The following is an 18,958-nucleotide window of genomic DNA, read 5'->3' as shown; positions in this document are numbered from 1 at the left end:
ATCAAAATACTCCTCTGAGTCTTCGAAGGCAGAATGCTTGTGTGATCGTGCTGTGCAGTGAGCTGGCACTTGCACTATCCTTGTTCCTGCCCTGGCTGCTGGCCCTTCACACTCAGTACAGATCTCATCTCAGAGAGGAGAGTTCCGAGAGGGTTTCAACATCATGAACAAGCTGGATAGCTAGGGAGGAACAGTTCAAGAGTGATGTGAGAAAATAACCTGTTCATACTGCGAGGCGGTAGAGTTTGGAATGCACTGTCTGCAAGTGTGGTGAGGGCAGGTTCAATTGAAGCATTCAAGAGGGCGTAGATGATTATTTGTACAAGGGAATGGGGATAAAGCATGAGACTGGCACTGGGTAATGATGCTCATGGGATGAGTTAGTATAGCCACAATGGCATGAATGTCCTCCTTCTGCTCCGGAACAATTCTATGACTCTGTGAGAAGGAGAATTAGCTCCTGTCAGCTGCAGTGATTTCAGATCCATAGCTGGCTACAGCCTCAGCCATGGCCTTCCAAAAATAGTCAGCAACATCTCTGTAGGGATTAGAACATTCAGGTCCTCCCTGCTCCCCAGCATTTAGCTCCTGCTACCTTAGATTGTGCACCACCTCCTCCTGAATCAGAGTGGATCAGCAGATCTTATACAATGTGTGTGTCTACTTTGGTTGCCACTGTTGAATAATTGATTGTGAGTATAAACTGTGAGATGCGATCATTAGGTTCAAGTGCTGGGTGTGTGAGGTAAAGTGAGAACATATGAAACAAATGAGTCCAGATTTTTAGACATCTTTGCTTAGTGTGTGTTGCGGGTTTGATGCTTTAAGCTGTGTCTGAGGATGGCTCTGCAGTTGACAACATATGGCATTTCAAGATGCAACTCATGTGAGCTCAACAAAATACATGCAGCTCTGCACTCTCAAAGTTTGACTGCTGGAATCTACAACTCCTATTGTCTTCTGCCTTTGTATCTGAAGCGTCTCCGACTCCCCCCTTCAGATATAGGCCAACTCGCCTCCTTTCCAACTCCTCCTCTAAGGCCTCCAGTACAGCATTAGGAAAGCTTATAGCCTCATGTCTTCCCTGTTGTTCCATTCTTCAATACTCCACAGATCATATTTTCTTCCTATATGACTTCCACCAATTGGTCCAACCATAATGTTCCTCAATTTAAGAGTGCAAGGTAAACATCAGTGTAAGTTTACAATGTTGACTCCCCACACTTGGTTTCAGTGGTTGTTCAGGCTAGACATACAAAGTTGCAACACTAAAGATTCACTCGAAAAGAGAAAGTGACCACTGATGGGCTTCCATTGGCACTGGGTCTGGAAGGCTGACCATGTGCCTGTTCACCCACAACTTCATTTCTGAAATGACAGGAAGGTAGCCCCCTGGTGCCAACCCACCCAATGATTTGCCCTCACCAACACCATCTCTGTTACTTCACGGAAGGGGGAATCATGAACTGTGTTATATTCTCATATTGCTATCAGTGTAAAGTAAATTAAAATGGTAGTCATATAAAATAGCATCGAGTATGTGGGACTGAAGCAGATCATTCTATTCAACCATTTCAGTCGGTGTGCTCCTACCATCCTCCTTAATCCAAGTTCGATCAGCATAATCCCTCATTTTCGTGCTAGGGAATGTTATCACATTCTCCCCACACTCTGTGTAGAAATGTTTCTTCTGAATGCGCTCTATGAATCACCACAATCACTACTGTTCTCTATTGCTACATTTTCATCAGATTTCCATAGATTATTATGGACTACATACCAATCAATTTTGTTCCAACTATTTCAGTTTGGAAACAAAATATCATCATTCTACAAGCAACTCTTAATATTTCAAGTTACATAGAAGCATAAGCTTTATTTGCATGAAGTAATCTATGGGAGTGAGGGTGAGGAGGATGGAGAGACAGAAACAGTCAGGCAGAGGTTAATCCGTTGGTTTACCTGATCCAGTCAGATGACTGAACAGCCAGCTGGCACATCGTGAGGCGGTGTCGACTGGAGACAAGACCCTGAAAAGAATGACAGGAGAGAATGAATTATTAATAAAGATACATAAACTGAGGAATTACTTTTGAAAGAAAAAAATCCTTAAGACTTCATTGCAAATAGCTGTTATGTGAAATGCATAACATATTCAAACAGCAACCATTCTTAGTATTCATTTTATTTCAGCTCAGCCATATCTTTATTAAATTCAGATTTTCCTTTAGTTTGGCATAGATAATGATGTGTGATTATATTACTGTACAGATTACAGTGGTTATAGTACACAGCATAACATGATTATCATATACCATTGGTTATCCTACAGTGCAGATTGTTATGAAGGTATTTCCAGTATTAATATTCATTGAGAACATACATCTAAAGGATTATGATACCTTGTTCATTAGAAGTACTGATAAGATACTTGGACTTTTTTTTAGCAAGGCATCTGAAGGGATACTACGGGACACTTACTAAAAACAAACTCTTATTGGAAGTCACGTGACTTAAGCTAATTATAGGAATTTGTTCCCTGGAAGTCTCATGTCTGAACTAACTGTTTGGACTGACTGGAATTCACATGTCTGACCTTATGGCTAGTTGTGGTTATTTTGATTTTGTATGGACTTCAGTTGAACTGTAGCCTGGGAAAGAGATCAGAATGCCCAGCTCAAGCCTTTGCCATCTTTCCAAGAAACCTTTTAGAGATCTCATGAGAGAGCCATAAAGCCAAAGCAGTTATTCGTTCTGGTAGGCTTCTAGAAGATTTTGTCTCAAAAATGAGCTGAAGAAATTCCAGGGTCAAACTGCATTGTCAAGATCAACCTAACTGTGTTCAGTGACAAACAATTTAATTGCGCAGGAGTGCCAGACTGAAAGCTATTGGGAATATTTCAGATCTAATCACTTTATTCTGTGAGAATTAACAACAATTTGGCCTGTGTTTGTTCTTTCCAAACATCAGGTCATTAGGGCTGTCTGTGTGGAGTTTGCACATTCTCCCGTATCTGCACAGGCTTCCTTTGGGTGCTCTGGTTTCTTCCCACAGTCCAAAGATGTGCAGATTAGGTGGATTGGCAGCACATAGTGTCCCAGGGATGTGTAGGTTAAGTGGATTAGCCATGGGAAATGCAGAGTTGCAGGGTTAGTGTAGGGGAATGGATCAGGGTGCGATGCTGATCGGAAGGTTGGTGTGGACTCAAGGGGCCAAATGGCTGCATTCAGGGATTGTATGATTCTATGATTAACACAAATGTCGAGTGTCAAGGATGTCGAGTATATCACTATTTCTTCACTGCCACTGGATCAAAATCCTGAAACTCTCTAACAGCACTGTGCCTACACCAGCAATGGCTGCTGTAATTCAAGAAAGGCAGCTTCCCATCAGCTCCCCCAGGGCAGTGAAGGGAATGGGCAATAAATGCTGACTTAGTCAGTAATTCCCACATACCATGAACAATTTTTCTTTGAAGTTCAGAATTTAGAGTCAGTGTTTTCACAGTCAAGGACTGTAGAATACAAACTCTGCACCTGCTGACTAAGAGGTGCTTTTCACAGTAATTGTAATAGAGAATGGGCCACGTGAAGTCTTGGAAAAACGAAGTGAGTGAGATAAATAATTGACAGCAGCTATAAAACCATAATTTTCCACCCACACTGAGAGGGAAATTATTCACCCACTTTCAATCGACACAGCACCTTAATCCCACCTCTTCATAACGTTCAACATCTCTGGTAAGTAATTTCTGAATGTTCTTCATCCAAATGAAAACAACCCCTTTTTTTTGCACAATTCATTTCACTTTTCTATTCCCACACCAGGTGGTATCTGAGTGAATTTGCTTTGTGCTCTCTCTATTTTGTCACCATCCTTGCTATAGCGTGGAGTCAGAACTGCAGACAATATCCAACTGTACTCTTACAAAGGTTTGATATCGATTCATCATTATGTGGAAACTTTACATGCACATTAGAAATAAGAGCAAAAGGAGGTCATACAGCCACTTTATTCTGAGCTACTTCAACTCCACCTTCCCACACTATCCCTATCTCCCACAATTCACTCAGTGTCTAAAAATCTGGTGATACCAGACTTGAATGGACTCAAGGCGTCAGCAGCCACAGCCCTCCCAGGGAGAGAATTCCAAAGATTCATAGCACTTCACTGCTTAGAAAAACAAGGAAGCATGTGAAAACTCCAAGTATAAATTCCCTTCTAACACTAAACATTCTGACTTGAAGTGTATCTCTGTTCACTCATCATAGTAGGAGCAAATTCCTGGGACTCTATGCCTAAAAGCTTTGGAGGAGTTTCATCAATTTGACTACAGCAATCCAGGAAGGCAGCTCATTATCATTTTCACCATAGCTATTGGGGGTAAGGAATAAATAAATGGCTAATTAACTACACCTGTACCTCATGAACAAATAAAACCACGAACAGTGTAACATAGTACAACGTAGAATGTAATGGTTATAGTGAAGTTCAAGCCAGAATTTAGGTGCAGTCCAAAGTGTTATACTGTATGCAGCAGTCATTATTAGCAATTTTTAATCTGCTTTCTTTTAACAGTTTCAGTAAATGAATGAAATTGCCAGTATCCTATCTGCTTGGCACCAGTTCATTGCAGCTTGCAAAAGGTCTATTAGACAAACAGCACAAGCTGTGACAATGTTCACACCTCTGGTGTTTATTTGTTTGCATTACAGGAACGATTGGTAGGGAAAAGATCTTAACAATAATTAAGGCTCACAGCTCGAAAACTTCTTTCACATCAACCAGTACAGTCGATGTGAACAGTTTGTTTCAACTCATTAATTTGACTCATGAGCAGAGAATGCCCACTTGATTCAGAGGATGGAGAGTGTGCAGAGGTCACAGTGCATTTTTATGCCTCAAAAGATCAGCCGTTTAACCAAAGCAAATCAATATGAATATGGAAAAGAACATATCATGCAGTGAGTCAAGATTAGAGTTGTGCTAGAAAAGCACAGCAGGTCAGGCAGCATCTGAGGAGCAGGAAAATCAACGTTTCGGGCAAAAGCCCTTCATCAGGAATGAGGTTATAAGCCTCGGGGGTGGAGAGATAAATGGGAGGGACTGGGGATGGGGAGAAAGTAGCTGAGAGTGCAATAGGTGGATGGAGGTGGGGGTAAAGGTAATAGGTCGGAGAGGAGGGTGGAGTGCATCGGTGGGAAGGAAGATTGACAGGTGAAACAGGTCATGAGGATGGTGCTGAGCTGGAAGTTTGGAACTGGGGTAAGGTGGGGGGGAGGGGAAATGAGGAAACTGGTGAAGTTCACATTGATGCCCTGGGGTTGAAGGGTCCCAAGGCGGAACATGAGGTGTTCTTCCTCCAGGCGTCGGGTGGTGAGGGAGTGGCGATGGAGGAGGTCCAGGACCTGCATGTCCTCGGCAGAGTAGGAGGTGGAGTTAAATTGTTGGGCGCTGGGGTTGATTGGTGCGGGTGTTCCGGAGATGTACCCTGAAGGGCTCTGCGAGAAGGTGTCCAGTCTCCCCAATGTAAAGGAGACCACAACAGGAGCAACAGATACAATAAATGACATTGGTGGATGTGCAGGTGAAACTTTGATGGATGTGGAAGACTCCTTTGGGGCCTTGGATGGAGGTGAGGGAGGAAGTGTGGGCGCACGTTTTGTAATTCCTGTGGTGGCAGGGGAAGGTGCCAGGATGGGAGGGTGGGTTGTTGGGAGGGGGTATGGACCTGACCAGGTAGTCACGGAGGGAACAGTCTTTGCGGAAAGTGGATAGGGATGGGGCAGGAAATATATCCCTGGTGGTGGGGTCCGTTTGGAGGTGGCAGAAATGTTGACAGATGATATGGTTTATCGGAGGTTGGTAGGGTGAAAGGTGAGGACTGGGAGGGTCTGCCCTTGTTGCAGTTGTGGAGTGGCTTTTGATGGCGGAGGTGCGGGATGTGGATGAGATGTGTTGGAGGGCATCTTCAACCATGAGGGAGGGGAAATTACGGTCTTTAAAGAAGGAACGTTAATTTTCCTGCTCCTCCGATGCTGCCTGACCTGCTGTGCTTTTCCAGTACCACTCGAATCTTGACTCTAATCTCCAGCTTCTGCAGTCCTCACTTTTGCCTATATCATGCAGTGAGTCCCATTTCTTTTGCAGGTGATCTCAAAGTTTATGGGTGGTTTTAAAGTGCACAGCTTGGATAATTGGAATGGATTTTTGAAAAGAGTTCCAGCCCTTTGCAGATACATTTAAAAATTAAGGCTCTTTCAGGGATAGAGAAACATAGATAGCTAGTTTATGGATGTGAAGTAATGAAATTGAAACTGTTAACTCTATACCCCACACAATAGTGAATCATTAAAGTTAGCATCCTCTGCCTTCCTCCAATCAGGTGGGAATCCAGTTGCACCAGAACCTGCTTGGTCACCTGTCCAAATTATCTGTCCAATCAAAAGTTCAAATTGAGTTAGAGTCATGGCCAAGGAGCTGGAGGAGAATCCATTCTGATACATTGCCCAGTATCCCTGAGTCTCTGCAGGACATTCTGATCCTGTCAGTCTGTTAAAAATAAATCATTTCTACCCAGCAGACTTTCTGTGCAGGTTGCCTGTTAGCACTCTCCCACATTTCTCACCAATAAGACACAGTGAGCTTTGAGTAGCATGTAGCCCAAGTGTCAAATGCAACCCTGCTCTTACAATCAATAAAGCACTGTTCAATAGAAAAACTACCAGCCAGTCAAACATCCAGCAGGACGTGGATGGAATTAAAAACTGGTAGTGATACACAACAGATTGCTAACCTGATATTGAGTATTTATGCTATGGTCAGTTATGTCCACTTATCCTTTATAGGTCAGTTCACACAGGAAACTTGACAGCTACCAGGATAGTCTTATTTTTGTGGACATTTAGTTAATGATGTACCCAAAAGTTAAAATCTTTTCTGATGTTCTTGCCATGCACATAGACTAAGATACAGGCAAGTCACCCTCATTCGGGACTGTCTGAATAGTTTGTACTAATTTATACACATTTATGTTGCACATATATGTATTCATTACAAAGTCAAGACCACTTATTTCAGATTAGTGTTCATCACCAAAATGACTTTAATTTTCTATCTCAGTCAGTACTTCAGAAAAAGACCCATGACCCCTTCATTTTCGCTAAATGTCAAGGTACAGTCTAAATATATAATAATGTTATAAGTAAACACTTGGTAGTGCAGAACTTGCTAAAAGTAGACTAGAAATTGAAGCTTTTCATCTGCACTCATGAAAACTAGGACATGAGAAACAGATTTTAGAAAAGAGACACCATTTTATACAGAATGAGAAGAAGGTGCTGATTGGTTGGGCCCTCCTTTTTCTCATGCAGACATAGACGTAGAAAACCTAAGTAACGTAGGCGAGGTGTCAGTAACTGAACCTTTGAAGAATACATGCTAACACTTTCTTACATTTGGTATCAACACACAATTTGTTCTTTAAATGTATCTGCTAGTTATCTGATGTTGCTCTATTTTGTTTTGTTATTTTAGCCTGTAAAATGTGAGTTCAGTCTTCAAGTATGTCTACCAAATATCCATTCAGAGACATGTCCTCCATCACTTCCAAAAGAGGCAAGTAATACTTTGGAACAGAAATTAGAAGTGCTACAAAGTGCTGTCACTGGTGGGAAGGCAGCAGACATAGCTAGTTCATTCAGGCTTCCATTCATGACTGTGTGCTCCACAATGGTAAGGTGAAGACTAGTGACCAACGTGCCAGACTGCAAGCCTGAATGATTTGAATGTTACAGATCAAAAAAAAAATTAAATTGTGAATTGAAAAGAAGATGCAAGATACTTATGCTTGGAGACGGTGATAGCAGTCTGTGAGTCTGCAATGAGTAGACTCTGAGTCTCCCAAAGTCACAGACAGGTATTATGGTTATCATTTTGTCAATTGTTGTTCTGTAACCTATACATTTAATTCTAAATGAAAGCAAATTGAGGTCAAGAACAGTTAATTAGCAGTTCTGACTGGTTACAAGAATGATGCATTTAATTGGAAGCTTAAAAAGTAATCTGTCCCTATGGAGATCATAGCACTGAAACAGAATATTAGCACATAGTGTACCTGCTGCTCATTTTTGAACCGATCCACACCTAGGGTCATAACGAAAAGATATTTATGATGGCAGATTCTATGTTTAAACTTGGCGTCAGCACCACAGGCACGTTCACAGGCAAGGAATGTGTTAGCCCTGGGTTGGACCATTGACACACAATGCCTGAGAAGAAGAATGAGGATTTTGCTAGCAGGTTGAGTATATCCATGCCATTCTATTGAAGGTGGGATTGATTGATCAGGTTTCCATTTACTAAGGTAATTCATATTCCCAGATTAATATTTAATGCTCAGTAAATGGCTACATTCTCCAATGGCCACAGTGACAGGCCAACTCATTTCTAAAATCTCTTTTGCTAACCCTAACCTTTTTGTGGAACAGCACAATAATTTTTATCTTAAGTGTGCATTGTGCTAGTTTTTCACAGTGACCTCCAACAATAACATTGTTAGAATGTCCTCAGATAGAACGTCTCCAAGGGAGATCCCCAGATGAAAGGCAGCTCACAAGGAAGTTCCCATGGTAACCATGCTTAGCAGATTTCTGATTATCTGTTGTGGCTATGGCTGAGAGTTAGTACTCAGCACATTAAATATGGGGCAGGTAACTTCAGAGGCAACTAACTCCCTGAAATAACTCCACAGAGACCAGTACCCTGTTTCCAAGTCACGCTATAGTAACACATGGAGAGTCCTTGACACTGATCCAACTCCTGTTCTTATCTGTCAGCCAGGGCTCCCTGATTGGACCAGATTAACAGCCCCAATCAGGAACTCATATTCTATGAGGTCCATCTGGCTGATTGCCTTACATTTACTACACTCCCTAACCCTACTATCGAGAAAGCATAAGTGGTTAAGCACCAATGGAGCATTTATTGTGCTAACCTGCAAGCCTCTCATACCCAATTAGGAGCTTTAAGCCTGAGGTACTGCCCTGCTGGAGGGAGCTGGTCAATCCGTTTCTTGAGCCTAGCAATTCTTGCTGCAGGCCCAGGCTGTAAAGCTGAGACATGCTGAAATGGCAAGAGCTAACTGGCTTTCTTGGTGGTCACAGGGAGATTTTGCGGGATTGGTTCGGTGTGGGAGGTAGTTAATGTGGTTCTGAGGCAGGGACAATGGGTGGCTTTCACTGACCATTCCCTTGCCCCCATATCTCTGCCCCAGTTTGGGGTAAAGGGAGACACACCTGCCAACCAGCCGGCAGCTCATCATGTCAAAAATACGAGAGACTTCTCGTGCTCAGCATCAAGGCATGAAATTGGACTAATGGTGAATTGAGGCCCTGGTGGCCTTTAATTGACTGCTTAAAGACCTTAATTAGTGGTGACTCAGGAAGAATGTGCATGGACCTTCATGGCCAATTCATCTGTGAGGCAGCAGTGCTAACCACTGAGCCACCGTGTCAGCCATTTTATTCGAAACACATGGCATTTAGTTGCTAATGTGGCAAAAAGGAGGCAGGTATCTCTTTGGGACGAACCTATCCAATTCTTTGCCCTTTTCGCTACGATTCTCGCCTCCTCCAAGGAGGGGAAAATCATATCTTATTTTTATTTCTATCTGTTGACTTACTGGCTTATCAGTTATATTACATTCAAAGGGCTATCTTGCTGCACATCAAGCAGCCTGATGAACTATCTCTGCAACAAAGAATTCATAAAACACTTTCACTGGGAATATAAATGCTAGTAAATTGATTTAAGAAAGCAGTTCATGAACATCTTCTATTAAATAAAGGTACTTTGACATCTTCATAGAATCCCTACAGTATGGCAACAGGCCAACAAGTCCACACCAAACCTCCAAAGAGTAATCCCATTCCCCTACTCTACATTTACCCCTGACTAATGCACCTAACCTACACATCCAGATCTTGTTGCATTTGAACATGGACTGCTTCAGTATCTGAGGAGTTGAATGGTACTGATCATTGTGCAATCATTGGTAAACATTCCCACTTTTGACCTTATGATGAAGGGAAGGTCATTGATGAAGCAACTGAAGATGTTTGGGCCTAGGATATTACCTTGAGGAACTCCTGCAGAGATGTCCTGGGCTGAGATGACCTCCAACGATCATTTTCATCTTCCTATATGACAGGTATGACTCCAACCAGTGGACAGCTCACCTCCTGATACCCATTGAATCTAATTTTTCTTGAGTTCCTTGATGCAACACAGTCAAATACAGCCTTGATGTCAAGGGCTATCACTCTAACTCTTTTGGCCATGTTTGAACCAAGGCTGTAATGAGTTCAGGAGCTGAGTGGCCCTGATACAACCCAAACTGGGTGTCACTGAGCAGATTATTGCTGAGCAGGAACTGCTTGATAGCACTGTTGGTGACAGCTTCCATCACTTTACTGATGAAGGTGAGCAAACAAATAGGGTGTTAAAGGATTGAATTTGTCCTGTTTTTTATGTGCAAGACATACCTGGTCAATTTTCCATAATGTCGCGTTGGTGCCATTGTTATAGCTACACTGGAACAGCTTGGCGATGGGAACAGGCATGTTCTGGAGCACAAGGCTTCAGTACTATTGCTGGAATGTTGTCAGGGCTCAAAGTCTTTGCATTATCCAGTGCATCCAACAATTTCTTGATATCATGTGGAGTGAATCAAACTGGTTGAAGACTGGCATCTGTGATAGTGGGGACCACTGGAGAAGCCTAAGATGAACCATCCACTTGGCATTTCTGGCTCAATATTATTGCAAATGCTTCAGCCTTATCTTTTGCAATGATTTGTTCAGCTTTTCCATCATTGAGGAGGATGTTTCCATGCCTATGTTTAACCTAAAGCCATGGGGTCTAGAGTCAATGTTGAGGACACCCAGGGCAAGTCCGTCCCAACTGTAAACCACAGTGCCACCACCTCTGCTGGGTTTGTCTTGCCAGTGGGAGAGGACATATCCAGGGATGGTGATGGTGGTATCTGGTACGTTGTCTGTTAGGTATGATTCCTTAAGAATTACTATATCAGTCTGTGAGACAGCTTTCCCAATTCAGTCACTAGCCACCTGATGTTAGTAAGGAGCACTTTGCAGGGTTGACAGAGCTGTTTCTGCCATTGTCAAATCCAGTGCCTGAGTCGATGCCTGGTGATCTGTCCGGTTTCATTTCTTTGAGACTTTGTAGTGATTAGAACAACTGAATGGCTTGCTAGGCCTTTTCAGAGGGCAACTGAGAGTCAACCACATTGCAAATGATCTGGAGTCACAGGTAGGCCAGACCACAATAGTGAACCAGATAGATTTTTCCAACAATTGACAGCGGTTTCATTGTCACCAGGAGAATCTTAATTCTAGATATTGTTTATTGAAATCAAACTGCACCATCTGATGTAATGGGTTTCGAGCCGTAGTTCTCAGAACATGAGCTGAGTTTATGGATTAATATCTAATGATAATACCACTCGGCCATATTATTGTCACCTCCCCATAAACTTGTTAAGTGCCCTACCAACACTGGAAGTTGTCTCATTAATCTTCAGCTTCTTAACAAATTCGTGGAACAAATTAGATGGCGGGAAATCTTAATGTGGAAGTCAGAGCAAGTCCCTGGCACCTACAGTCTGCCACCAGCTGCGGAAAGCCTCCATGCTATTCAGCATCAAACAGTACCTCAGGGCAGAGTCCACACACACACACACACACATTTACACACAGAATCCAACACACACACACACACATGCTGCTGCAAGGATTGTTTATACACAGGGACCGGTACCCAGCTCATGGATTGAACCAGGCTGTATGTCAGGACTGTTCACTTGCTCTTTGAGTGTGTGTACACTTAGTGATGACCTACTATCTTGCAGCATCCATGCCTTGCTTTGCCATGTCAGTGAGTACAGACAATACCAGGCAGCTTGTTTTTCTGGGCAGCAATGCTCAGTCTGGATAGCAATGTGTGACATCAACCTCACCTTGAAGCATGTACCTGCAGCTCCCTCAGTAACAATGTGCCATGTGTAGCAAGCAGGGAGACAGGGCTCAGCAGATGGGGGGCTCACCAATATGCACCCATTAGTCAGAAGGGCCCAGCATAGGATGGTGAGGGCAGCCTGCCACAGCAGCCCAGAAGCTTGGTAAAACAACTCGGCACCCACTTGGGGTCGGGTTCTCAGTTAGGGCTGAGTGCCCCTGCAGTCCCGGGTGCCAGTCACAGTCAGTCTGGTGGCTCCATAGCAGACATTGCAGTGCAGAGCTAAAACAGTCAGGGGGATATGCAGCCAATACTCAGGGAGATATGCAGCCAATGGTCAGGGAGATATACTACCATTAGTTGGGGAGATATGCAGCCATCAGTCAGGGGGATATGCAGCCATAAGTTCGGGGATATGCAGCCAAAACTCAGGGAGATATACGGCCATTAATCATGGAGATATGCAGCCATTAATCAGAGAGATATGCAGATAATAGTCAGTGAGATAGGTAGCCAAAAGTCAAGTGGATATGTAGTCATCAGTCAGGGGGAAACGCAGCCATTAGTCGGGGGAAACACAGTCAAAAGTCAGTGAGATATGCAGCCATTAGTTAGGGGGCTATGCAACCATTAGTCAGGGGGATATGTAGCCATCAGTCAGGGATATATGCAGCCAATAGTCAGAGAGATATGCAGCCAATAGTCAGGGAGATATGTAGCCAACAGTAAGGGAGATATGCAGCCATTAGTCGGGGGATATGCAGCCAATTATAGGGAGATATACGGTCATTAGTCAGGAGGATATGTAGCCATCAGTCAGGAGGACATGCAGCTTATAGTCAGGGAGATATGAAGCCAAAAGTCAGGGAGATATACGGCCATTTGTCAGGGAGATATGCAACCATCAATCAGGGGGGATATGCAGCCATCACTCAGGGATAGGTGCACTCAACAGTCAATGAGATATGCAGCCAATACTCAGGGGAAATGCAGCCAATACTCAGAGAGATATACAGTCAATACTCAGGGGGATGTGCAGCCAATAGTTGGGGAGATATGCAGCCAATAGTCAGGGAGATATGCAGCCAATAGTCGGGAGATACGCAGCCAATTGTCAGGGAGATATTCGGCCATTAGTTGGGGAGATATGCAGCCATTAATTGGGGGATATGCAGCCATTAGTCAGGGGGATATGTAGCCAAGGGTCAGGAGAATATGCAGCCTATAGTCAGGGAGATATGCAGCCAAAAGTCAGAGGGGATATGCAGCCATCACTCAGGGATAGGTGCAGTCAACAGTCAGTGAGATATGCAGCTAATACTCAGGGAGATATACAGCCAATACTCAGGGAGATATGCAGCCAAAACTCAGGGAGATATGCAGCCTAAAGTCAGGGAGATATACTGCCAATAGTTGGGGAGATATGCAGCCATTAGTCAGGGGGGATATGCAGCCATTAGTCAGGGGGGATATGTAGCCATCACTCAGGGATATGTGCAGTCAACAATCAGTGAGATATGCAGCCAATACTCAGAGAAATATGCAGCCATTAGTCAGGGGATATACAGCCAAAAGTCAGGGGGATATACAGTCATTAGTTGGGAGATGTGCAGCCATTAGTCAGGGGGATATGCAGCCAATAGTCAGGGGGATATACAGTCATTCATCAGGGAGATATGCAGCCATTAGTCAGGGAGATATGCAGCCAATTATCAGGGATATATGCAGCTAATTGTTAATGAAACATGCAACCATTTTTTGGGGGATATGCAGCCAATATTCAGGGGTTATGCATCCATCTATCAAGGAGATATGCAGTCAATAGGCAGCGAGAAATGCAGCCATTAGGCAGGGAGATATGCAGCCATCAATCATGGAGAGATGCAGCCAACAGTCAAAGAAATATGCAGCCATAATTCAGGGGGATATGCAGCCACAGTGGGCGGCACGGTGGCTCAATGGTTAGCATTCACAGCAGTAGGGACCTGGGTTCAACCCCAACCTCGGGTGACTCTCTGTGTGGATTTGCACATTCTCCTCCGTGTCTGCGTGGGTTTCCTCCAGGTGCTCCGGTTTCCTCCCAGAATCCAAAGGTGTGCAGCTTAGGTGAATTGGTCAAGCAAAATTGCCCATAGTGTTCTGGGATGTGTAGGTTGGGTGCATTAGTCAGGGGTAAATATAGGATAATAGGGTAGGGGAAATGGGTCTGGGTGGGTTATTCTTCGGAGGGTCGGTGTGGACTTGTTGATCCGAATGGCCTGTAGGGATTCTAACTCTAAAATTCTAATTCAGTCAGAGAGATATGCGGCCATCAGTCAGGGAGATATTCAGCCAATAGTCAGGGAGATATGCAGCCATTATGCAGCCAATTGTCAGGGTGATTTGCAGTGAATAGTCAATGTGATATACTGCCATTAGTCAGGACTCTGCAGCTGTCCAGCTAGGTAACCCAAGGCTATAGGCCACACTCAGTCTCTCCACAGAAACTAGTGGGAAAGGTGGCTGGGAGAGAAAAGAGGAACCCCACATGGGAACTGGTTCTTCAGGATTAGAGATGGGGGAGGTCAGGGGACGGGGTTGACAACTGTGAATGGGGCAACAGTATCTGCAAGTGGGGGTCGATATGAGAAAGGTCAGGAGCTCTCTGGTTTCATGGGATAGACAATGTATAACCACGTAGGTAAAAACAATGACTGCAGATGCTGGAAACCAGATTCTGGATTAGTGGTGCTGGAAGAGCACAGCAGTTCAGGCAGCATCCAAGGAGCTTCGAAATCGACGTTTCGGGCAAAAGCCCTTCATCAAGAATAACAGGGAGCCATGTATTACTATGGTCAAGCCTCAGGGATCCTGCCTGGCTGTGTCCTGTGTGTAACATTGTTCCATGTGTAAGGTACTCATATCTGTGGAAAATCCAAAAGAACCGTGGATGCTGGAAATCAGGGGAAAAAAAAACAGAATTTGCTGGAAAAGCATGGTCACCAGTATGCCAAGGGCTGGGGTAGAAAGGTAGGCATGTGATGGTCTGTTTTGACGGGTGAGAATTGGATATGCAAAGTCTACAGGGTTCATGGGAAGGGCAACCAGAAAAGGGGACAGGTTGTTCAGGATCTCACCGACATGTCAAGGCAGAGACTGGAAGCCATTGGACAAGAAATGCTCACTGTTACCCTGCATCATGCCGGAAATCAAAAATACACAATGAGAAGGAAAATGGCTGCCACCACAGTTGGACTGGGCGTAGTATGGTATCTCGGGTTGTAAGGAAGCAGGCTGCAGGACTCACTATTAGCAGTTCTGAGGAAGGGTCACCGGACCTGAAATGTTAACTCTGGTTTCGTTCCACAGATACTGCCGACCTGCTATGCTTTTCCAGCAAATTCTGTTTTTTTTCTCCTGATTTCCAGCATCCACGGTTCTTTTGGATTTTCCACAGATATGAGTTCCTTACACATGGAACAACATTACACACAGGACACAGCCAGGCAGGATCCCTGAGGCTTGACCACAGTAATACATGGCTCCCTGTTTGCTGTGCACCTCCCTGCCCACCTCATTCACACCAGCAAGCTTTGTCACAGAGGCCAGGGAAGTTTTGACAAGGGACTCGTGATTCATTATGCTTATCAACAAAAATATTTATAACATAAATTAGTTTTATTTGAAAAATATGGAAGTCAAATCAAAATGTAATTTCCATCACCATCCTATTTTTATAATTAATGTCTGTGACTCCTTTTAGAGCCCTCAATCTAATGTAAAACATAGACAATGCCTTTTTTTTGTTGTTTTGCAACTTTCTTCTTTGGCCAAAGTTATGTGAATAGTGTTCCGAGCTTTTCTCTTTGCAACTTCCCTTCTCATCCATTGGCCAAAGCTTTGAACTGGAAATGGTGATTTGGTCTTATGCCTTACCCTATTTGATATATCCTGCACCAGAACTCAAGAAAATCCTGACAATGAATCTGCACCTGAAGCTTTAAATGATCTCGTTTTCTCTTTTCTTATGTTTACAGATTTATTGTGAATTTTGTGTTGTTGGTTATGAATCCTAGTTGACCAATAATGGTGGTCCATTCTTCTCTCTGTGTTGATCGAAGGATATTTGGGTACTCATTGGGCTACACCACCTACATTTTTGCCAAGAATAAAAGTATCTGGAGCTAGACTTTGAAACAGAGAAGTAGAGATTCATTGTAGCTGTGGTCTAAAGGACATAATTTGCTTGTCACTTTGAAGTCTGTCCATTGGAATGGTTATGAAAGCATATGTATATGTATAACATATATACACCCGCATATATATACTTGAAATGGTATTTAAAGCTGCTCCTTGGTCGACAGTCAAAGAGCTCCCTGCCAGTTAAACATTGACATCAGAAGCCACTGAGGAACCCAAGCCTCACAGTTTGTGTGACATTTTCAATTCTGCTGCTTTTACTGAAATCTCAACAGCACTTAAATGTAAATAAATGCAGTGTTCAGAGGAAAACAACTGATTTGGCAAAAGGGTGAGTCTTGTTTTTAGATGAGAACAAAGCCATTTCTAGTGTGAGTTGTTGTTTCCAGCATTAGTATTTTGGGATTTCATTCCACAGAAGGCACTTGCTGAGCAGTGAGATAAATATTGACATTCGTTGAAAGAATGCTGCTCTGGGATATCCTTGGACTACAACCTTTAATAATCTGTAAATTAGTTTAAAAGGACGAGACATCAGGACTTTGGGCCTGTGGTTTCTGATATGTGTTCTTCACCTTATGCCAAAACCACGGAAATGTGATAATGGCACAGAAGCTATGGCCAAGAAACAGGTCAGTTGGCTCAACTGATATTCTTAATCCTCCTGAAACTCCTCAGATTCTCATGATCAATGCCCTCACGCTTCTCTATCCCCTACATCCTTATGTCTCCATCAAAACCTCCTTAAAGGCATCATGCTATCTTCTTCAATCACTCCGTATCACTACAAGTTCCACATACTCATCCCCCTCCACCTCCCCCCACCATGTAAAGAAACTCCATCTAAATTCTTTATTTTATCTATTTATCATTCTTTTTTTCAAATGATGTGTATGTCACTGGCACGATTAACATTTGTTGTCCATCACTAACATTGCCCCTGAATGGCATGCTTGGTTACTTCAGAGGGTAGTTAAGTGTCAATCACATTACTACGTGCTGTGAGTCAAATGTACGTTGTACTGGATAAGGTACGTTTATGGCAATGCAATGAGCTTTATTTTCCAGCTTCATGAATTGAATTCAAATGTTACCAGCTGCAGTGGTGTATTTCAAACCAATGGCCCCAGTGCATTACTTTGGGCCTCTGTTATTGCTAGCCCTGCGACATCATTACTGTGTCACTGCTCCTAAGCTTTCCATTTACAAAAGCTAGAGAAAACTGGAAAATCCGAGGAATTAATCAACAGAAAGGAAAATTACATTAATCAAAATGCTATCGTTCTTTTTTATGTGCAGAGAGTGAAGTACCCTCACTACATTCATTCTGAATATGAAGAGAGATGAAGAACAATGAGAGATCAGGGTCATCTAAATATTTTCATTTTAGGAATTCAAAAGCCTGCTGATCTGCCAGTTACTAATGAATACTGGAAGAAGCCTAGAGAGCCATATTCTACTACAGGGGTCAGAAATACTTTGTTTCTTCACACATTCTTCTTGAGATATTCCTGAGGACTACTTTCTTTTTTGGCAACTATTTTTTAGTTTTCAGGGGCTCCTCTTTATCATTCTCACCGGCTCATCTAGTTGGAGACGCAGTCACACAGTAACATTATTGTCTGTGTTGTGTTGACAGCTGGGCTAATTGGACTCACAGGGCAGCACGATTAGAGGATAATGGATGAAGAAATCATTAATTTCCTCAATAATAGTCACCCTCTCCATTCAACTTTGAGCCACAAAGCACAAGCAAATCAATAATTTTCTTTATACCATAAGGTCTAAATTGTCACAAGAATACAATGAGCATGAGCTAGAAACAAAAGATTTTATTTTCCAAATAAATTGACACGTTTCTGGACATAAATGAGCCCTTGAAACATGCCCTTCCAAAGACTGAAGGCACAGCTAACACTGTTGTACTGCATATGCACAAATCGACAAAATTTGAACCAAGTAATAATTGCCTTTCTAACTGTACCACAGATCTCAATCTCAGATTTAAGATTAGATTATATTAGATTACTTACAGTGTGGAAACAGGCCTTTCGGCCCAACAAGTCCACACCGCCCCGCCGAAGCGCAACCCACCCATACCCCTACATTTACCCCTTACCTAACACTATGGGCAATTTAGCATGGCCAATTCACCTGACCTGCACATCTTTGGACTGTGGGAGGAAACCGGAGCACCCGGAGGAAACCCACGCAGACACAGGGAGAATGTGCAAACTCCACACAGTCAGTCGCCTGAGGCGGGAATTGACCCGGGTCTCTGGCGCTGTGAAGCAGCAGTGCTAACCACTGTGCCAACGTGCCGTCCATAAAATTTAACAATTGATCAAACATTGATATGGATCGAGCATCATATGCTGTCGTGAGTGTTACTGTTCCCCAGCAACTCTCATTCTCCCCCATGTCCTCACCTGATGAGGGTGCTGTCACATCTTCTTCTTCAAGGTTTAGGAATTGACCACCTCCACACCCGCTGCAGGGCAAGATTGTGTGACATGCAGCATCTTGCAGTGAGGTGTGAGACCTTCTCAGCATTGTATTAACAGCACCCTCTGATATATCCAGACAATACAAACAAATCTGCAATAGCCCTACGGTCTGCTGAGTTAAGGACATTGGGACTGGCATTAACTCACTACTTTGCATCCATTTGATAACTCCTTGTCTCTGCAATGGTCACAGACTCTCTGGACAATGAAGGAGTAGAGTCCATACACTTGCTGT

The 18,958-nt window shown here is 43.4% G+C and overlaps 1 protein-coding gene across 1 annotated transcript in view; it reads right to left on the bottom strand.

Moving 5' to 3' along the window:
• The window catches only part of nmnat2 (nicotinamide nucleotide adenylyltransferase 2), a 259,268-nt gene that overhangs the window by 139,290 nt on the left and 101,020 nt on the right, over positions 1–18,958 (bottom strand). Inside the window, exon 3 of the mRNA XM_043699527.2 lies at positions 1,963–2,030. Within this exon, the coding sequence (XP_043555462.1) occupies positions 1,963–2,030 (68 nt within the window). The remainder of the gene's footprint in view (positions 1–1,962; positions 2,031–18,958) is intronic.

Source organism: Chiloscyllium plagiosum, unplaced genomic scaffold (genome assembly GCF_037043375.1).
Source record: "Chiloscyllium plagiosum isolate Xiang-an unplaced genomic scaffold, Cpla_swu_hap1 HiC_scaffold_9, whole genome shotgun sequence".
Lineage (NCBI taxonomy): Eukaryota > Metazoa > Chordata > Chondrichthyes > Orectolobiformes > Hemiscylliidae > Chiloscyllium > Chiloscyllium plagiosum.
This window is presented reverse-complemented; position numbering and strand designations above follow the sequence as displayed.